General features: G+C 39.1%; 1 protein-coding gene across 1 annotated transcript in view; it reads left to right on the top strand.

The window, feature by feature from the left end:
• Nucleotides 1-14,865, top strand: part of LOC142138868 (ADP-ribosylation factor-like protein 8A) — a 29,531-nt gene extending 14,666 nt beyond the window's left edge. The window contains exons 3-7 of the mRNA XM_075195914.1: nt 701-774; nt 3,636-3,729; nt 4,439-4,506; nt 7,290-7,360; nt 13,774-14,865. Coding sequence (XP_075052015.1) covers nt 701-774; nt 3,636-3,729; nt 4,439-4,506; nt 7,290-7,360; nt 13,774-13,823 — 357 coding nt within the window. The 3' untranslated portion in view covers nt 13,824-14,865. The remainder of the gene's footprint in view (nt 1-700; nt 775-3,635; nt 3,730-4,438; nt 4,507-7,289; nt 7,361-13,773) is intronic.
• Nucleotides 14,866-23,203: the final 8,338 nt, after the last annotated feature.

Genomic DNA, 23,203 nt, shown 5'->3' with positions numbered 1-23,203 from the left:
GGTAATGGGGATATGTTGTTTCAAATTATTTGCATCTATGTAGATTTTTACTGTTCTCTAAGTCATGACATTTTAATACATTTATAGTTCTCTGTATATAATATGACTCTACTTCTAGTATAAATAGATTTGACTGTGGGGGTTATTACAGGAAAAGTGTGAGTCTTTTGAGATGAAGTTTCCCCCTGGATTACTCATTACTTGACTTAAGCAAATTTGACTTAACACAAACAGTTGCCATAGTATTTTCTGTATTGATGCCTGTACAACTAAGTGTGGCCACACAGCCTCACATGATGTTATTACTTTAAACTTTTTGTTTTTTTGGGAAACAGGTACATACGTAATGAACAACAAACAATAATGTTTCTCCTTTTTCAAAAAGAACTTTCAGTAATATGATAATTGATAGCCCAGTACTTTAAAACAAATGTATCGCTGTTTGTGGGCACATTGAACCATCATAAATAAGTTGTCTTGTTTCAGGTTAAGGTCAATAAATCAAATTCAGCAGATTGAAATCATTCTGTGTATATATACAAAGCATTTAGTGAAAGGGTTGCTTGTTTTCAAAGAGATCTTTTATTTGCTGATTACAACTGGGATTTTGTAGCACATTGAAAACCTTGTGCATTATTTGAGATATATTTATAAAGTGTGTATATTATAACCTTTTTGTTCTTTATTTTTCCCTTTTAAGCTGTGGGACATTGGCGGTCAACCACGCTTTCGAAGTATGTGGGAAAGATATTGTCGAGGAGTGAGCGCCATTGTGTGAGTATTATTGTGTATATACAGACAACACGCTAACAGTGTAAGTGATACCAGGTACACTTCTAAAAAGTTGTGGTGCAGAAAAAAAAAGAACTGAAAATGAATAAAGTTATGAAATAAATATACAACAACTTTCTGGCCCTTGTGTTGTGCTGTTTTAATCTATGTGTTTGGTTATCCTCAGAATAGGGATACATTGGATGTAGAAAGTTTTTGAAAAATGTCTTTTGTCTGAGGACTCAGAATTCCAAATCTTGACTTCTAAAAAAATATTATTATTTCCTGCTAATCTTTTATCTTTAAGTTCTCTTCAGCTTATTTTGTATGTGAAATTATAGTTCTGATTCAAAGTTTATTCAGCAGTATCATGACTTTGCATTCAGTCAAATCCAAAAATATTAATTGGATAGATCCCTATTAGGATTGCTGGTTAGAGCTATCTCACAGGATCTTTCAGAACTCTGCTACTGTTTTCACAGCGGAAACACTCAAGTGTCTGATAGGGAAACCACAATTCCCCTTTACTGCTGTATGTCGCTAAACAAACTTAAGAACACCGAGTCTTTGTGGCAGAACTCGAAGACACTTGTGGGATACTTTTTGTAAACTAATTCAACTAATGCCTTAGCGCTGTTCACCTACTGTTGTACACAGGATGAGGGATTTTTTAAACCACTTCATGCCACATGCCACTGCTCAGGTGACCAGACCCGGGTTCCAGATGAATAAACTGCATCCATTATAGCAGTAAATGTTTTATTTAATTGTCTATCCTACTGCACCCCCCCTTCTCCCCTCCTAAACTTATATGGTTTTCTTTCGGAAGCATATTTGATTTTTGTGTGTAAAATATAGGCGAATACAAATTGCACTTTTCAAGCAGTTAGTATAGCCCTAGAAATATACATCTACATTTATTTGGTGACTTATAAAGTGATTAGGGAACATGTGTAGTTACCTGTACTATGTGTCTGAGCATTATTAAGTGTATATCTACACATTGCTATTTTTATTTTATTTTTTTTCCAATTTGTACTATCGTTGATTTTTTTGTTTTTGTTTTACAACATCTTTTAACATGCTATAACATAAACATGAATTTCACTGATATTCTCTAACATTAGGGGTGCTATCAGAGTGTGGCTAAGGGTCTTAGAAAACCCCAAATCTTTACTTTCTGCAGGGTCACCTCAGTGATGATGGCAGATTGCTCTGACTATGCATTCAGGAAGCCATTTGTTGTCCAGAAGGATATTCCTGTATATACAGTTTTACTCCTGGATCATTGAAACTGTAATAAGTAATGATTACTATATGTGCTTAACATCATAAAGGAGAAATATATTCCATATTGTGGGCCCTGTGGAAGTAGAGCAATACCGACATGGATTGTATGTTTATGGAGATGAAAGTGTTAAATGCACAAGGACTTGCATGCCATAATTTCAAGAATATTTACCAAACATCTCATCATATGTATTACTAGCTTTCTGTGGATACACACATACTAGATAATCCCTTTTAATGTCAACTTGAAAAACTATATCCATATAAATCTATACATATGCTTAACCCAAACTTTCAGAATGGCATGGTGGCCCATCCTGGCATGGACCAACGGGAAACTGGAGAAATTAAATCTGTAGGACAACTACTGGCTTAAACTTCTAATAGACATCTTAGGTACTCACAAGCTAAAAATTAATTTCAAATGATTGACACATGAGTTAGCTCTATAGAAAGCACAACGCTATGCCAAGAGTGTGACTAAAATATTATCCCTGTTAGATTGGAATAATCCGCTAGACACCTTATTAGCCAAGAAGTATGGGTCTCTATTAAATGACTCCCTGATTTCACATATGTAGAAATGATCCTCAATATTTTCCATAGGGGTTATCTTTCACCACATGGAAGCTTCACAATTGGTCTTTTGGACAATCCAAACTGCCGCAAACAACAAGATTTGTTTCCCTGTCTGTAAACAAGCCTAATGATAAGGGAGTTATGGATCTGGGTGTGGATATTTTATACTGAGGAACTAGTTAATTACCTTTCACACCAGAATGGGCCATAGTAGGTATTTTACTTCAATATATTGGTGTTTCCAAGAAGGGGGAAAAATGTTGGCCATTTCGATGATGGCTAGAAAAAGCATTCTCGACGTGTGGATCCAGAGTTCTCCTCCGTCCCTTGTCTTATTTAAAGAGAAGTTGTTTCTCTCCTGTGGATTGACCGGTTTGAAGGCCTCCCTCCAAATAGAAAAACAAATCCAAATATTTTTTGAGACCTTCATAAATATACTGTCCAACTCTAAAGGAAGGTATAATAAAAAGTATATATAAAGGTACTTTTAATGGCCACATAAACCATTTGAGGCATATTCTTCTCTTGTTATGTTAGTGTGCTTCATATTCTCTCATGCATAATTAATATTGGAGGTACAGATAGTTCTTAGCTGTAATAAGTAATTTCTCTTAAACTGCCCAAACAATCCAGTTGTTCCATAGTATTTGTATGGAAACATGAAGATATGAAAGTTTTGGCATTATATCTGAATGCCTGGAACCTGCATGTTTTTCTCACAGTACACAACTGTGCTTGTGACGCAGCAGGTTGGGGTGAATTTATTGCTGTGTGCGACTTTGACATCTATTCTTATTTAAATTAGTTTTTCCTATTTGTATATGGTTGATGCCCCAATTTATAATGTGGTGTAAAACTTTATATGTATGATATCTATAGAAAATATTGTGGTGCATAGTGATAAAGTTTACTTATTTGTCAAGTTTTTGTTTAAAAAAAATATATATATATATATTGTGAAGGTGTTTTGAAAGTGTTTAATATCTTGTCTATAGATACATGGTGGATGCTGCAGATCAAGACAAAATTGAAGCATCAAAAAATGAACTCCATAACTTGCTGGACAAGGCCCAGCTGCAAGGCATTCCGGTGAGTGCATTTAACCTCTACACCTGCCTAAGATGGGAATGCAACACGTATGTTAGTCAAAGCACTCTGGTGCAAAATTATGTCTCGCCACTGCCCATTGGTGTTTTTTTTTTTTTTGCTTGTTTTTTTTCTTTTAATCCACCTGATGGAAGTTCTGACTCTTATTCTAATATCAAACAGTTACTAAAGTAAGACTACCAGAGAGTTTGTTCCTCTTTACAAGTTTCAGGATTGCACAGTGAATACTATCTGTGCCTACCCCCTTCCCCTTGGCACTTGCCTTGTGCTCATTTAAATATTAAATGTCATCAGGGTGGCATGTGATATTATTAGGATCCATGGTTTTAGCACCAATATCAGGGTTACTTGTCTGGATGGCACTGAAACCTGTGTGTTTATCTTATCTTATCTAATTCTATCGTGCTTGCCTTAAGTGAAGAATTATTGAATAATGTTCTTACTTTTGAATAAATATGAATCATTTGATATGTATCTGGATATTATAATTTATAATCCACAGAAAGCTTCCACTTTCTGTCCTTAGTTCTACATAGTTAGCAAAGAGGTGATTTTAAAGGGGTTTTTCTAGGAAGAATGCATGCTTGATAGGATCTCCAGGACTATTTGATCCATAATTATTGGATCTCCCCCACATTATTTAATTGTTTGAAGCTTCCATAAAAAGCGTACATTTTCCTTTCATTTTCAGGTTCTTGTTCTTGGAAACAAGAGAGACATTGCCGGGGCTCTTGATGAGAAAGAATTAATTGAAAGAATGTGAGTATGTGATTAACTGTTTTAAAGTACCTTTTCTCTATGAAATAAACATTTTCCTTTTCTGGGCATGAAGGGCTCTATTTAATCACCTTTATTGGTCAAACCCACTTTTGGACAGGTCCTCTCTAATGCTGCCCACGTGCAGTAAATAGAGAATATATACTGCAATATCAAAACTGATTTTGGACAATTGGCCTTGTGTGGCACCAAAATAATCAGTTTGACAGAAAATTACCTTGTTGAAAGTGTTAGCAACGATATCTGGCTTGGAAAATGAGAATAGTGACCACTATTGGACTAGTGTTTGATTTATCTTCAGGCTGCAATAACAGACCATTGTGAAGCCAGAATTGGTCCAGTGCCTTTGTCTGTAAGTTGACAGCTGGTTCGGCCCTTGTGTGGACATCTTAAGAGTTAATTGGTTAGTCTATGCACGTAGTCTATGCCAATTTTTTTTTTTTTTTTTAAAGTTCGGCAGCAGTGACCATAGAACAATAACCCGAAAACCACAGTGTTAATGAGAGATTTCAAAACCTAGATAAAGAGCAAGGAATGGAAATATATATAGTAATTTAATTTTATGCAAAAATGAAAACCCAACACTGACCTAAATTTAAAGAGCAGTTGCCTGTGCCCTTACAGGTTTACTTAAAGTATGGTGTCACATTGATTTTGCTTTGATAAGTGCTCTAATGTAAACATCTGATTTAAAGATTAACCTTTCAAAATGCTCATGAAATGTTACTGACCTCACACATCGGTATAAACTTGTTAGCTGCGGATGATTCAAAACGTAAAAGTTTCTACTTATACTGCAGCAATACACACTTTAGTCAACAATAAGTTTATAGATTCTTGACCTGTATTTTTGTTTTTTGTTTTTTGTTTTTATATTTTTTTTATTTTTTAAATGGCTTACCGAACCTATAAAACACTTACAGTAGTTGTTGCAATACAATTCTTTTGGAGCATGTACATACATGAGTTCAAAGTACTCTAATATGTTGTAGCCCAGGCTTCTTTCCGTTTTTTTCTTTGCTATTGGGTATTTTGACTGATCAATTAGCATAAGAAAATACTACCTACTTCCAGGGTTCTTATTAACGTCTGTGTGCATCAAGGCCAGAGACTGTTCAGCTCTGTTACTGCTAGATTTTGGGAAAGATTTCCTTTTCAAGCAGCTAGTTCATTTCATCATCTAGCTATACTGTCAATTATGATACTGTTAGCGGGTTGCTTTTTTTTTTTTTTAAATAAAAAAAAAAATGTAATTGCTTTTGAGTTTTCTATGTCCTAGATGTCCATACCAAATATACATGCAGTTTATTAATCTGTCCTACATGGTGATGGCGACTGCTTCTTTGTACCAGATGATACAATTCATCAGTGGTGTTTTCCTCTGCAAGAGTTTGGCTCTTTTTGTGATAAGGCAGCTGTTATCCTTCAATGTCGTAACTTTGGTCTCTTCAGTTAAATTGAATAAACCCGCAAAGTAGTTCAAAAGCTTGTAATTAAAATCTATTGGCCAATAAAGGGTATCACTTTAATTTTTATCACATCAGTGAATGGCTATGGTGGCACAGTGCTTATCATTGCTGCTTCACAGCATTGGCATTCAATTCCAACCAGGGCACTATGAGCCTAATTTATTAAGGCATGCAAAACAAATGTAAAGTTTTGTTGTTTTTTTTTTAAAAAAAAGCACGTAAATTGGGCATATGCACATCCGTATTGAGCAAGGAGCGGATCGCAGATCTAAAGAAACTTCTCTTGTTGAAAATGGGTCTAAGTATGCTCTGCTCTGACACAACACACTGCAGGATACGTCCAATACATATGTAGAATATAAAGTCCCAAGAGAACGCACAGAAAAAAGTAAATTAATGTCACCTGTTAATAATATAGTGATTAATGAAAAAATACATTTATAGGATGCTATGAATGTCTACTGTACATAAATACATTTTTACAGTTGCTCCTGAATGCAGACACATCTTCCTGCATGCATACGTAGCGTCATCACTAGTAATCGGCACTTACACCAGACCTGACAGAAAAACACATCTATGAGATGCCCAAAGCTTGAATCAGATGCTGCTGCGTGTACTCAAGCTTGGCACACCATTACTGTACACTGACTACGTGCATACACCTGTTCACCCCCTCTGTTCTGCACCGACATCATACACTCTAGTAAGGGAATTTTGCTCTCAAAGATGAATTGAATATTGCTGCGTATGGTCCGGTCCATTTACGTTTTCTAAGTAGTCGGGCCCTATATGTGTAAAATTTGTTTATCATGGTATTTGTGTGGATTTCCTCCAGGTCCTCTTATTTACACCCATATCCCTAAAACATACTGGTAGGTTAATTGATTACTGACAAAATGTGGTAAATGGAGCATAAACAGCACTTGACATAGGAATTATTGACAATTGTTTTCTTTTGTAATTCATTATTGTGGACACAGTATGCACTGGTTACATATGACTGTGAAAATCCATCATCCGTTCACAGTGAACTCTTGTATGTACTGCAGGGCCTTTCTCTGTAGTTATCAATGATCCCTGTTCCAAGTCTTGTTGTGATATACCAAATGAAACCTAATATATCACAAGCATGTGACAGTGCAGATGTGTACATGTTCACCTTTTTGTTTGATTACAGAATACTGCATCTCATTTAACAATATGTTGCTGTCTTTTGTCTATTGTCCCTACTTCAATACACTGTATTACAGGTCTGGTTCTGTTCATATTCATTTACTTCTATTTCTTCCGCAGGAACCTTTCTGCCATCCAGGACCGGGAGATCTGCTGCTACTCCATTTCTTGCAAAGAAAAGGACAATATTGGTAAATAACAACAATATTCATGTATAGCCAGACCAGGGCAGGTCCAAGCAAATCAATCCTCCGAGACTCAACTTTCAGAGGGCCCTTTGCTTGCAGTAAAAGATCCTTGTTGGATATTTGTCATGAGTCTCTGCTCTACAAAATTGGTACCTTTTTGTTACCTTCTTAGGATCACAAACTTTCATCTATCCTATCTTGCTTTTAGGGAGTCCCTTTTAATTTATATAGTAGTGTCACATGGCTGTTTTAGAATGCTGCTCTTTTCTAACAAGAAAAGTGTGAGTTTCTAAAGCTCCAACAGTGGTAAACCGTTTTGGTTTCCCAGTAAGAGTCTAAACTGTTATCTCAACACAGACAGGCTTTGCATGTGTCTGTTGTGAGTAACTGTGTGCTTCAGAACACCTGATTTTCGTGTACATGAAAGCATGGTTTTCTTTTTTTCTTTTTAAAAGTGTTATTTTTGCAAGGTTAAAATAACATAAGAGAACGATTGACAGAGTGAAAATACTTAGCAAAAAATAGTTAACAAGTAACAAAGTCTACGACCAGCATAAAACATGCGAAACACTAAGTCAACCGATCACTTAAATGTAGAAATAACGAGTAACCCAAATTTTTTTGTATAAGGAGGAAAGGAGAAAAGAGAGTGTACAGTAGAGAAAAGAAGCAAGAGAAGAGGGAGAAAAGGAAGGAGGGTAAGAAGTGACTAGATCCAGTGAAAAGGAAGAAAGAAGTCCTAGTTAGAAATGATGTTTTAGAGCTGTGTTATGTAAAGGGTGGGCACGCCTGAAGGATAACCATGGGTCCCAAACCTTGGTGACTGCTCTCGAGGAGTTCCGAATAATACTGGTCACATACTCCATCCATGGAGTCTGCCAGACTCTGTTAATTATGGACTGCATGGAGGGAGGGGATTGTGTACGCCAGTCTGCTGCTATATTTCGAGATAATGTGCCTGATCAATTTATTCTGATGTCGGGATGCCGAGGGAGCCCCCATTGGGAGAAGAAAAACTTAGGTTCCAGAGGAATGTCCACCTGAAGAATTGAATTGATCAAGCCTCTAATCTCAACCCAGAAGCCCGACAGTTTCGGGCAGGACCACCATATGTGGAGGAAAGTGCCTTCATGGGAGCACCCTCGCCAGCACCGGTCAAAATCTTCAAAGCCATGGTAGCAGCGGGGAGCCAGTTTCCAAAAATAACAGTAGACAGTTAGGTGGGGAAAATAGCCAATTAGTTTGTGGGTGGGACAAAAGCATAAAAAGCCAGTAAGAGAGAGGATCGTTGTCACGAAAGAAAGAGAAAGGGAAGTAACCCTGAATGAAAGGAAATCCTGTACGGATCCAAAGACATTATCAAAAGCTAAATCTCAGTAAGATGATCAATATCAAAGGGTGCGTGGGGAGGTGGTCCTTGGATTCACAGGGCGTTGGGAGCCGCCGAAACCCCAGGAGACCCGCAAATAGAGCATGTTAGATAAAAAATCAAAATCTAGCCATAGAGCGGTGTGCAGCGTAAATACTACATATATACTAATCATTTATAACCATTTAAGGGGAGAGGGGCAGGGTATGGTAATGGATAGGGAGATAAAAAGGAAAATAGGGGAGGGGAGGGGGGATAAGGGGAAGGAGGAGGAGGCAAGGGAAGGGACAATTACTCTCTCTTCCATCAAATGAAATAAGGCCTTAGTGCAATTGAGAATGAAAGGCTTAATGGTCAAAAAGGGGGGAGAACAGAGAAAAGAAAAAAAAAACATATTATACAAAATACTTGAAACTTTAGGAGGGTAATGAGTACCAACTGACGTTGTAGGTCCACTGGAAAGGAAGTCAGTGATGAGAAAAAACAAAAACACACAAGAATACATATATCAGGGAGGATATGCCTCCCGGGGACGTCGTCTAGAGGATCGGGACCACTCGGGCTGAGGGAGCGCCGGACACTGGGGCTGGGGAGGAGTAGCCTGAGGGACTGATGAAGGATGCCCAGCCTGTCCAATAGACTCTGACCCTGATCCAGAGTTTTGACAAAGTGGAAGGAGTTATCAGCAAATACTTGGAGTTGGAAAGGAAAGCACCATCGGTATCGGAAGTTGTGCTGGCAAAGAGTCTTGGTGACTGGCTGAAGGTCCCTCCGTTTTTGTATCGTGGAAGGAGCAAGGTCCTGGAATAGCTGAATGTTCATGTCCCGGAATGTAACCACAGGTCGGTCCCTGCTGACGGTAAGAATGCGGTCTCTGGTCCGGAAATAATGTAGGCGAACAATGATATCCCTAGGAGGTTGTCCACTTGGAGGTTTCGCTCTCAAGACACGATGAGCCCGATCCATGAGACAGTCGGTCTCGGAGATGTCGGGGAGGAGGCGAAGGAAGAGGGCCTTGAGGAAGGCTTGAAGATCTGTGTTGCCGATTTCTTCAGACACATTTCTGATGCGAACATTATTGCGGCGGGATCGATTTTCAGAATCCTCTTGTTTCTCTTTCAAGGCTTCCACTTCATCCCGGAGGCGGGAGAGTGCTTTATCAGTTGCAGAGTTAGATCGGCATATCTTGTCAGTTTTTGATTCCAGGGCTTCCGTCCTGTTGCTCAACGTGTTCATCTCTGTTTTGAACTCACTGACTACTTTTGTCAGCTCCTGATAGAAAGTTGTTTACCCGTTGTTTTCCCCCCTCCAAGAGGCTAGTCATTACCGCTTGAATTTGAGGGTCAAACTCAACTTCTGAAGATGTAGAGCCTGATAACCCCTGATGATCAGCTTGAGGAGAGGAGGGTTTCGCTTTTGATCCAAAGAGATTTGCTGATGTCACTTTCTTTGGTTTGGTAGCCATGGCGTGGCCAGGCGTACCAGTCTGGCAGTTGGAAGGAGTAATAAGAGCAAGGTCAGGTGAAGAAAGGAGGGAGGAGGTTAGAAGGGGGGACGCACACCGATCACAGCTCAGTTGAGAGGGGTCCTACCCAGGGTTGGGCAACATAGTAAAGATCACATATTGGCCGAGGGTGTTATGTTGTACAGACGGGTCGGGGTACCTGAAGAGTAGGTTTCAGATAGTAAATGACCGACCATGGGTGGTAGGAGTAGTAGGGATTGTTTTGCTCGTATGGAATTGGACTCCAAGAAGACTCTCGAGGAGTATAACTGACTATTCACACCTTCAGTCGAACTTAGATCTCACAAGGACAGTCAATGTGTTTGGAAGCACAAAGAGACTTTAATCTCAAAGAGGGATTTTTAATTTTACTTTACAAGTGTAATAGCACAAAATCGACACAAGGTGGCAGCAAAGTCTCACTGCGTGTGAACTGTCACTGCAAAGCCTCAGTTGTAGTTCTATATTGAGGTAGAAGATAGAGAAAGGTATATCCTTCTAGGTTTAACCCTTCTGTGTCCGTGGCAGTGCTCCTATGTCTTATTAGTGCGCTGAGCTGCTGTCTTGCTACTTGTTATGCATTGTTGCCATAGTCGGCAGAAGGCAATGGAGGCTCTGTGAGCAGAGATGTCAGCAAAAAGGATATCAAAATGTACGCTGTCTCCTTGAGGTGGGAAGCGCAGCACTGACCTGGCAGCCTTAGTTGAGATCCAATGAGAGAGGCTTGCTACGTGTGCGCTCAGGGGTTGTCAGTTGCGCTTATCCGCGCTGTCATCCGCGGCGTCAAGCTACAGGTGAGTAGGCTGTGCCTGCGTAACTCCGCCCCCTCTCACCTCGAGGTAGCTCCCAGCAGACACCGCTAAGACCTGGCCACCGGAAAAGGAGAGTACAATGGCGTCCAGAGACTTCCAGTCCCGCGATGCCGGGAACCCCTGGGCCGCAGAGGACCAACGAAGCACCCGTATAGGAAGCCCAGAGCCTGAATGATACTGATGCAAGCTAAGGCGCTCCCTTCGAGGCCCTCAGGGCAGTCAGCCTGTGTTGGTTGCGGAGCCACGCAGCCGTTCGGGGCCACGGGGTGGACCCGCAACACCAGGAGAGAAGGAGTAGAGGACGGGCAGCTTTTATATCATTATCCAGTCTGATTGTGGGTAACCCTTGCAGTCCTAGGGCGATCTCTCATAACCCACAGTATTTTTTTAAAAAAATTGCTGACCGCACCCGCCGTCAGGGCACCGAGCGGATAGTCAATCGCTCCTGAGGGGAGATTAAGGTTTTTCTGGTCGGTTGGTGTGCCCGTAAGTCGCCTGTAATTGGCGATTAATAACCTTTGTGTGAGGAGCTCTAGGTGCATGCAACTTTCGCTGATGGCTACCAAGCCACGCCCCCCAAAAGCATGGTTTTCTTAAAGCAACAATTCCACATAGATTTACTTTTTCTTTCTTTAAATGGCAAGTTAAGTACCATTTAAGCATTCATTGCCTTTTTCTTAGCTACCCTCAAAATCATTATGTCCTTTTCAAAAGCTCTGTCTATCAGAAATTGTTAAAAATCTTTTTTCATTGTATGCATATATATTGCAGATAATACTTACTGTTTAGAAATTTGAAACCCTAAAGCACACATCATGTTTAAAAGTCAAGGTCACTATGGGGGAGATTCAGTTGTCGGCGATGTGTTGCCTGGATATCGCGCTGCACACATTGCTGGCAATTATGGTAGAGATCTTTCAAATCTCTGCCGCAAGGCGTCTTGCAGACGTTTCGGAGACAATTCGCAGCTAATTGAATTTCCCCCTACGTGTTCCTTTTCATGTGTTCCGCAACACATCTGTGTTGTTGAATACAAACAAAACTTGCCAAACATTTGTTGTATTGCTCTCTATACATAAAATATAATTATCTATGCTTTATATATTTATGTAGCTCTATGACTGCGCTTCCTTCCCTCCCCACTCTCCTGTACCATTGTATACAACTATGTGATGCATGGAACAAGGAACAGTTCCAGGTCCCTGAAATTCAATAATGACCAGATGCACAACATCACTTTTTTTGTTTTGTGCATATGGTATATAATATTTTGTTGAAGGGGAGAAAATAAAATTTCATATTATTGTATCATGTCTAGTACTTATTTTATGATTTGATTTATATGTGGGTCTTGATATGGTCTGTGGCTTACCTTGATAAGTGTCCATGGAAATTATTAAAAAATATGGGCAATATTTGAATGTTTCTTGTGTTATTGTTTGTTGTTTCTTTTTTGATTGTTTATGGGCAGTTCTGACTGATTTATTGGATCTACATTATGCACTGTACTCTGTTGTAACTGCTATGTTTGTTACATATTCTTTTACTAAAAACTTAATAAAAACCTTTTAAGTTAAAAAAAAAAAATATGGGCAAATATATGTGATATCATAATATACAATATATAATATACTTGATATTACAATAATAGAGTGATAATATTTATCATCATCAACATTTATTTATATAGCGCCAGCAAATTCCATAGTGCTTTACAATTGGGATCAAACATTGATAAGACAATACTGGGTAATACATACAGACAGAGAGGTAAGAGAACCCTCCTCGCAAGCTTACAATCTATAGGACAGTGGGAGTTAGAAACACAAGGGCATGTGCTACATCATATTGCACAATGGACCAGCTAGAACGCAAAGGTAAAAGTATTGAGTGGGGGGTGTGTGTTACAGTGTTGGTCAGAGGGTTGTTGTCTTGCGTTAGCTGTGTAGAGGATGGTAATAGGGTAATCTAGGGTGGTTGAGGAATATCATAACCTTGTCTGAAGAGGTGGGTTTTCAGTGAACACTTACACTGTTTTTCAATGTTTAGAACTTCACGAAGGTCAGTGGCAGTGTCACTTGCTGGTGATAGTATTAGAAATTAAACTGCTATAAGCCTTTGCTTTCGCTACCATGTGTTGAATGAAAGAAGTTCCAATGAAAGTGTAGATTATAGAAAAATGACACTGTTGACGGCACCTCCTATGCACCCCCCTTTCCTTGTTCAGCATTCTGGACTTTCTTATATTAGTGATGGGCAAATTGGCTCAGCAGCCTTCATTAGGGCCGCACAGAGAAATGGGGAGGAGAACACTGCACTCCCTCCTACTCCAGGTATGTATGTAAGTGATGCTGAAGTCGGCTGCCACTGTTATGCCCCGTCCCCTTTAAGCCGAGAATAAGATCGGGAGCTGGGGGGTGGGGCGGTGCAGGTAAAGAAAGTTTCGCTTGGCCACAGCCCCGTTGCCCACTTTAAAATGAGAGCATGCTTAAATTACTAATGCAAATTCTAAAACCAAATGGTTTTTGTTTTTGTTTTATTCTTTAGATGTCACTAGGTACCTTTCACTAACAAATTATTTTAGATCTCAATCTTCTAAGTCTAATACAGGGTTTGTTAACTTTAAAAAAAATGTTTTTGAACTATTCACATTGAATCAATTTTTGCATTATTTGCATATTCTCACCGACTTTTTTGTGTTATAATATTTTTCTTGTATGATTCTTTTCAGACATTACCCTACAGTGGCTTATCCAGCACTCTAAATCACGGAGGAGTTGAGAAGACCAAATCCCCGTCTACCACATCTAAATATCCTGGAGAATGTTTTGCTTCTAGGACTTACCACAATACCAAGATAATGGAAAGGCATCCAATGGAATTCTCTCTCTCTCTCTCTCTCTCTCTCTCACCCTCCCATCTTTATGTGTATTACCTTCCCCTATCCATCTCCTTACTACTTCTCTATTTTAATGGTATTTTTACACTATCCTCACCTTCCATTGTAAGATATTGTCCACATTCTAGCTTCTTCAGCCATTCTTCTCTTGTTGCCCTTTTATTGTTGTTGGAGTGTGTGTATATATCTATATATGTGTAAATGTATATAATTTGATTGTTTTTATTTAAGTGTAAAACTTTAGTTATCTGCTGGTTGACTAAAGTCTGATGACTTTATATAGAGCTCTTTATCTATATATATGAATTATCATGTAGTTGTACACCAGATAGTGTACATTCTATACATTGAAATGTCAGAACTAATGATATTGCATCTGGGTCCACAACAGAAAGTTAATGACTTTCAACTTATTCCAGAACATTTATAGGAACTTGCTTCAAGAGAAAATGTAAAGGGAAGCATGGCCAACATTTTCCTTGGCCTATCTTACTGTGCTTTTACTGAAGAAATGTCAACCATTTTAATAAGATAAAAAGGTGGATTAAACCTTTAAATGATAACTTATGTGTGATGTTATTTTATAAGATGAAATGTAGTATTAAGTTACAGAATAGTTTGGTTGATTTTTCTCAAGGTGTTTACAGCCTGCTATGGAAACTGTTTATCAAATAAAATGTCTCATATTGCAGTAGAACAAGCTGTACTCTTAATTTCTGAATATTTTAGCTGTTGTGCTCATCTTTGAGGTTGCAGCAAATTAACATCAGATATTCTGAATAATTGTCATATCATATACAGTGCTCTCAATAGCACTGCACTGACACCCTATTAATTATAAAGACCTTTTGTTTCTTGGAGTCTGTTTTTTCTTGTGTATATTTTTTGCCGTCTAATAAATTAATAACTTTGTCAACATTCAAATGTCTCATTCAGTGTAGTATTGTATCGGCATATTTCTTTAACATTTAAATCAGCAGTGCGCAAACTTGTTTTTTATTAACTGAGATGTCCGTGTGCAATTTTTTCAGACCCAAGTATCCGTGTGTCATTGTACCGGGACCCCAAAATAGGCAAAATATATTCCCTAAATGACCATATAAAGGAATAGTCTATACTCTTAACTGATATGTATAACTTTTTTATATATTCATGTATGAAACTGTTGTGCAAACCAAGGTAAGATCTGCATGTTAAACTGACCCAGCAGTTAGAAAATTGGAAGTACTGGAACAGTATAAGAAGAATAGAACATTTTCACTGTTCATGCAGAACTGCATATGTTAGTAACTACTGTATTACAGCATGTACTATTACAGTTCTCTCTGGATCTATACTGTATCAAATCATGAACAAAATTTACATTTTGGGAGTCTCTTTACTTTTGGATTATTAAGGGGATTCTCCACTAAAGTGTGCTTTAATATTTAGTGTATGACGGCAAAAAATAAATCTACTCTCACGCTCCTGTCTACTGTAGCAGCCTAGCTCATCTTCACCCCATTGAGCCTGTCGCTGTAATCTGACAAGAACGTCATCAGGATCACTCAGCCCATTAGGCAGCCTTACCTAACAGAGTTGGAGGAACCCTACCAACAGCATAATCCGTCTCAGATGATTATTATGGCAATGATGGGCTGTCAATCCACTCTAACTTACAAAATAGACCATCTGCCTGTATATGACAGGACCTTGTTAAAATCCAACAGTCAGAGGTGGAGCATAGTGTCTGTAACCGAATACTGGGGTTGGTGAGCTCAGTTTTTCCACTCCAGGAACATCTACCTGGCCATTTTTGTTTTTCGAAATATAAAATTATAGAGATCTGTAATGCCTGAAGCCATTAAAATATGTGGACTTTGCTTAATAGTAGCAACCTCACCATATTTCCAAATTAATCTCAAAAATTCTGTATGGAAAGATTCTTCCTGGATTAGTTCAATTCCTTAGCAGTTCTGGATTGATGCTTCTACATGCGAGTAATTTGGTATTAAGAGATGAAAGGTAGCTGCGTGGCCTGACAGCCAAGATGGATGGTCAAGCTTTTTAATCACTCCGTCCTTGATCAACTTTTATTTACTCCCATTTGGTTCTTAAACAACGGAACAAGATCCCAATTATCACCATGGCTGCAATAAACACCAGAGCCACACTAGAACCGTTTGTTTTTTTATTTACTACCTTCAGAGGCTTTATTTGCTCGTTCAACGGTTTTGGCGCGAATACGCCGATCGAGCCTGAGGGAAAATTTATACTCTCCTTGCACTGCGACTAATATTCTATGATATCATCACAGCTGCATCCTTACCAACTAAATCATTGTTACATCCAGAAGGAGCTTGCAAAAGTGGAACGGAAGGAAGCCCGCTCTGGTCTAGGGCTCGCGGCTTCACATCTGGTGCCGCTGATCTGCCGTGCGGAGAGATTGAATCCTGCGCTGGTCTGAGAACAGGCGTTGGGGCTCCCCCTGAGACACTGTGTTTCACGGGCGGGTCTCCTGTGCGAGAGAACATCTGGCTGCAATCGGGTGCTATGATCTCTGGGGTCCCCGTTACATGTGCCTGGTGTGAAGAGCGCGGCACTTGGCTCCCCGACGGAGTGGTGGGTGCCCCTTGGACCCAGGACCTGACAGCACATTACCGCTTCCAGGAGCATATCTCAAATAACAGAAACACTAAGTTTTTTTAATCAAATCATTGAATCTCCTTCACTACCCCTACATTTCAACTTTGCTATTCTCAGAGTTTTACCCAAACAAGACAGGCAACTAGATGACCAATCTCCCTGCTCCAACATTGATTACAAAATCCTAACTAAAATACTAGCGGAAAGGTAAAAATTTATCTTGCCCTCTATCATACACACAGATCAATCAGGTTTCATTTGGGGCCGGAATTCTGTCATGAACATACGCAAAGTTCTGACGGTTTTGTCACACATTCAGCACACCAAATCTCCAGAGATCAGTATCCTTTTTTTCCCTAGACGCTGAAAAAGCTTTTGACTTAGTGACGTGGGATCACTTATACGAATCTCTGAGAAGATTTGGTTTTCCAGAAGCTTTTATATCAACCATTCAAACACTATACCATAATCCCCAGATGGAGATCATTTCAAATGGACACATATCTTCTCCCTTTAAAATACAATGAGGCACGCGCCAGGGGTGTCCCTTATCCCCACTACTCTTTACAATTGCGTTCGAGCCATTGGCTATAACCCTCAGGGAAGACCCTAATTATTCAGGTATACAAATTCATTCAGAGTCATGCAAATTAGCGATGTTTGCTGACGATATGCTATTAATGGTTACACGCCCAGAAAAATCTATCCCCACAATTGTAGAGACAATTGAAAACTTTGGATCCTTTGCAGGTTATAAAATTAACTTTCAAAAATCTGAAATACTCCCTATTTCGAACATTGCAATGATTCCAGACCAAATTAGAGCTATTTAAAATTTCCGTTTAGTTACACAAAAATTAAAATACTTGGGCATTTACATTCCATCATCTCTGAGTGACCTTTATAAATTCAACTATTCTCCCATTATTAAGAAAATAGAATTTATGCTAGTTAATTAGATAAACCTTCCTTTGTCGCTACTCGGTAGAAATGCTGTAATGAAGTCTGTCATGTTCCCCAAATTGACATACCCGATGCAGATGTTCCCTCTGTCTTACGAAAACTGATATACACAGATGCACCAAACTCTTTACTTCCTTTCTTTGGGGAGGTAAGCGACCCAGAATTCACAATGTTAAACTTAAACAAAATAAACAAAGAGGTGAGATTGGTTTCCCGGATGTGATGGTTTTATGCTCTCTGCTCTTTTCCGTTATGCTGTAGGTTGGGTATTGAGGCAAGAATTCTTTATTAATCTGCCTCTAGAAAAGGAATTAGTGCACCCATATTCACTGGCGACACTCCTCCACCTACTGAAAAAAATAATATCAGAAGAAATAATGCAAAACATCTTATTTGCAGATACCTACAAGGCATGGAATATTATCACGAAACACTTAAAACACCCTCTAATTACGACACACTGCGTTACTATTTGGGGCAACCCTGCGTTTTCTCCAGATCTAGAAAATGCTGAATTTTCCACTTGGAGAACCAAAGGTATCGCCTCAATAAAAGATGTATTCGACCCTGGAGGCATCCTACTCCCTTTCCAACAACTTAAAAATTTAACCTGCTCAATTCCCATTTTTTTATGTATTTGCAGTTACGCCATTACATCATGACACATACAGAGAACAAACTATCTCTCCCCGCAGCCAGCTCTCCAGAAGACCTTTTACATTTCTCCAAGAGACAAAAATTCCAAATTAGATTCCTCTATCAGGATCTACTACCATCAGATATACCCAAAATTTGGAATAAGACACATAGATCCTGGCTGAAGGATTCTCCTGAATTTAGTCCTGATATAGATCTACTCAAACATAACGAAAAAAATCTGAAATGGCTTCATTCTACAAGACTACAAGAGACCCATATAAAATTTCTTAATTGTACCTGTATATCACAAAATCAAAGGAGATGTTATGTTCCGGAAGAATCAGGGTTCTATCCCAAATGCAAACATACTTATGCATCTTTTTACCATAACATCTGGCAATGCAGAAAAATCCAGAAATTCTGGAATAAAATACTAAGCTTTTTATCTTCTGTCTTGGGTACTCCTCTTCCAACTGATAGAAAGGCCATTTTCTTATGTCAATTTGAAAATTGGGTACATCTTATTCCACCCAGAGAATCACAGGATGTTAAATCATTTATTACGGTCACCATCACAATAGCTAAACTAGTCATTTTTCGACATTGGATTAAAAAATCCCCCCGCTGGTAAAATCAAAAATCAAAATTACGCGCTGGTAAAATCAAGAGTTACAATGTTTAACTTTTCAAATTGATCTTTATTGTTCTTAAGACAACAAGATTTAAAAGTTATAAAGTGAACAATTATCAACATTTGTTAGGTTAAACAAGATACTGTTCAATCCTATGTAACATTCTTGTCAGTGAATATTTCTTGATTGGATATTGTCCTTCTTATTTTATTCTGTAATTGGACAACTTCTAATAAAAACTGTTATAATAATAAAAAAAAAGAGATGAAAGGTTGCCAGAGCTAATGAGTACAGGCCTGGACTGACATGTTGCCTATTCCTTCTGCACAGTCTTAATCATATGTTGTCTTTCCTCTGACCTTAGTCCTGACCACAGTCTATGCCTATAACATAAAAGTAAAATATTGTATTAATACAAAGGTGTAAGCCTCATACCCTTTTTCTGGTCCAGAGTTATAAAAGTTCAGAAGTACACTCTCTTCTTAAAAGAGGGTGCAGGAAATTGGGGTTTCAAAGTTTTTGTTTTTGTTTTTTTGTGTATAAATTGGATTGTTATATTTTTAAATGGCTATATTCTTTCCCTCTTCCTTCTCCTACCTCCCTATTGCCCTTCCTTTCATGGGTGGAGTACTGCTGGCTTTGGTTGCTCCATTGAACAAATGATTGCAAAAGATTGAGGGCAAATGTATTTTTGCTGAAAAGCAAAGGGGTAAGAAAAAGTAAGGTGGCAGGGGGCAAAATAATGTTTTAATGCGACTCTGAATGATCATCACTGTGACAGTAGTGCAAACTCTCGTAATGAGATTAATTTAATATGACTTACAGGGACCTCTGTTAGTGGTCCCTGCACTACTATAGATGCAGTGGCTGCAATGTTATTTTTGCGGACTGCAAGTTACTTGTTGGAAAAAAGGTTTCCAGAAGCCATAAGCAGGTTACACTAGTAGTTGGGGAGTATATTGATGAAGTGTGAAATATATAAGCATTAAACATGGTAAATGGTACATCTCTGAGAAGAAACATGTCATATGATTAAAGAGAACACTTGGAAGCTTAACGCAGAAAATATACTGTCAAAATGAATATTTTGAATGTCGATCTTGATCATGATTAATGTGAAGAGACCGAAGACCACAGTTGAGACTGTGCAGAAGATGGTGTCCTAGGAAATGGATTCCTGATGAACCATTTGTACATCTGCTCCATGTAACTGAACAGATACAAAAATGTCCTTTTCAAGGATGCAATGAGATATAATGCTGGAAGTTATAAAGTTGTCAGAAACCTGAGTCTTTGTGATCCTCATAATTCTATTTTCATAGTATTGTTTCTTTGGTAAGTAGTCCCAAATCTTCTTCCCTCCACACACACACGCACTATCCATGTGTTCTCTCCAGTCATTAAACTTTATTCTTTTAATTGAACGTGGTTATAAGGATTTTGTAGTAGCAGGCCTTTGTGAGTATTCCATTTTCTAATTAATTTTTTTTCAAAAAACATTAACTGTTGGTAACTCTAGAGGACTGACATTTGACACCTCTGTTCTAGATTCTGAGTATATATCACAGTGGGTCTTGTGAATTTACAACATATGACCCCATGTTTCTGTGATCCGCAGTAGCCAGGAAACTAAAGGTGACTAGAATCTGCCTAAAGGCCAGTGACCTTTGTACTTTTAATCATGCTGAACCCACACCTTGGGACTCCATACCACGGCCTGAGGCACATTCTTTGGGGGGGGGGGGGGTATTCGAAAGAAAGCACTTAACTCACCTATTCATCAAATCTTACAACAAAGCTTGTGAAAACTGAAAGAGATAAAACACTGGAGAAAAAGCTATATTGGCTTCCATTTAATGGCACACCTAATAGGGAGATTCAACTGGCCGCGATGTTCAGCTGTGCACATTGCTAGCTATTGCTGCAAGAGATCTTTGCTCATTTTTCCTTTCACCCCTATGGGATGCAAGGAAAAATTAGCGGAAATTTCAGCCTCAGCATTAGTTTCAATTCTCTCTTTGAAGTGTTCCGGAGCACACATCACGCTGAATTGAACCTCCCTCCTAATGTGAGGTTAGACCAGTAACAAGAGGCTAGGTTTACATTGGGACTTTCTATTAGTAGGTACTTCTGCATTAGGGCCAAAAAGCATAATAATACTTTTGTCTGTGTTGATAAGAGTTTGTAACTGCTTATCAAGATTTTGACTACCCAAAAAGGTATCTGCCATACTGCTTCAGGATGGTAGAGATTAGATCCCTTTGCATAGATCGCTGTGTCATAAGCAATATGTAAGTTGCAGACTTATGTAAGTATACAGAACTTAAAAGACCAGGACCTCATGAGTGTGGGAGATGGACCTGGGAGAGATGTTGGCTAATGATAATTGGGAAGAAATAAATGACAACACAGCAGCCAGTTCCATCTGTGAGAGTAAAAGAGATTTCTTATAATACCAGCTACATATGCACAATCAATACTGACAACTGCACATTCTGTTTAAATTACTGCAACCAGCACTTTGCTAAAGGTCAATTCAATTAGGAATAAGAGACTTCAATCTTGTTAATAGCAAAGATGGAATTTTGTTTCTCTGCTAGTGCTTCAAGAGTCTTGTTATGTTTGCCTGTTTATCAACTTCGGCTTCATCCTTCACGACTCTACATTCTCCAACCCATCGACTTTGACTTAGTCGCTCACAATTCTACCATCTCCAACCCATATATTTCAGCTTTGTCCCTCACGACCCATCGTCTTAGGACTAAGAGGCTTGGCTGGCCGTGGTGTTTATTTGATAGCTACTCCAGCTAAGTAGTTCTCTCCTGGGAGCAACTAGCACCATGACACTGGTCTGTTTATGGTACTATATCTCACTGAGACTAAACTGGATCAACCAAGATGTCTGACAGATGTTGGAAAGGTTGCCCCAAAATAGCTTAAGTCCTAAAAACTTTCAACCTTCTGGCAAGACATTTAAAACCTCATAACCTCATAACTACAGTACTACTTGTGGATGTTCCCACCTCCCCTCTCTAATTAGACATATTTGGGCAGCCTTCCAGCTGATGGCAGACTGGAAATTGCCCAGCGCTTCTGTGAGACAAACTATCATTAACAGAATTTGATATAGCTCTGAGTTCATTACATGTATTCTGTGTAACTCTTCCAAATCTTTTTACAAAACCTGGGAACCCTGCACCTCTTGCTTTATGGCTCACCCCCCATTTTTAATATAACCCTTAAAGTTCAATGGTCTCTTCCTGCTGGGTGCTCCCATTACAAGTGCATTTGTAGTATACCTTCTCCCTGACTCTTTCCTCTCCATCCTTTTTCTGAAAAATTGAAGTCATGCAAATCTAATGAGTTCTTCTAGACATATGTCCGCTTGTACTCAACGCTTTTGATGTACAATGTTTTTATGTATCACAAACATTTGGTCTACTGCATATGTTGTTCCCTGCTGATCTGCTTGTAAATAAAGTTTTAGACCAAAATCATCAAGTTTCAGATGCTTTTCCTGGGCTTCAATTATCTTTATTGTTTCATATTAGAAGAGAGAGGATTGTTAGTTATATATGAATAATCTGGATAATTGTGCGACTTTCATGGTGAATATAGAAGAGTTTGGCTCTCCACCAAAAACATACGTCTCAAAGTGCCATGCATGAAGTTGGCTCCACGCTTTATTGGCCCTACAGTATTTCTCGAGTCATCAATCCTTTATCTTTCAAGTTGCGGTTACCTGCTTCCCTTCGTATTTATAACTCTTTTCACGTTCCTTATTGAAACCATTAAGGATCAATTCTCTTCAGTATCGTCCTCCACTATCCCTAGGGTTCATCAGGAGGCGGAGTTCGAGCTTAAACAAATCTTGGATTTTAAGTATTATAAGGGTGGCCTGAAATATCTGGTAGATTGGAAGGGTTACGGCCCTGAAGAACGGTCATGGGTACGGTCCAAGCACCAAGGTTATTGGAGAGATTTCATAAAACATTTCCTTTAAAGCCTAATAATAAGCGTGCAGTGCCCACCTTTAAAGGGGGGGGGGTACTATCAAAGGCCGGGCGATCGAGCCATATACCTGATCCCTGGCACACTTACCTGCTTCTGCCGTCCTCTCGGTCCGGGCTGGGCGCCGCCATCTTTCCGGGTATGCGCATGCGCAGACCCGATCTGTCAATTCCTCTGTCCCTCTCCCTCTTGGTTGGAGTTTAGGCTCCAAAGTTTAAAAGGCACCTCCTCCCTGTCTTCAGTGCCTGATCTTCACGTTACCTTCCATGGGTTTCTGACTCCTGTACTTCTCCACGTCCGCAGAGCTGACATTCTACTCGCCGTATCGCCTCTCTATTCCAGAGAACCTGCTGACTACTGAACTGTATTCCTGCCGCCATCCTAGTGGTAAT

The sequence above is a fragment of the Mixophyes fleayi genome, chromosome 2, assembly GCF_038048845.1.
Source record: "Mixophyes fleayi isolate aMixFle1 chromosome 2, aMixFle1.hap1, whole genome shotgun sequence".
NCBI lineage: Eukaryota > Metazoa > Chordata > Amphibia > Anura > Limnodynastidae > Mixophyes > Mixophyes fleayi.
This window is presented reverse-complemented; position numbering and strand designations above follow the sequence as displayed.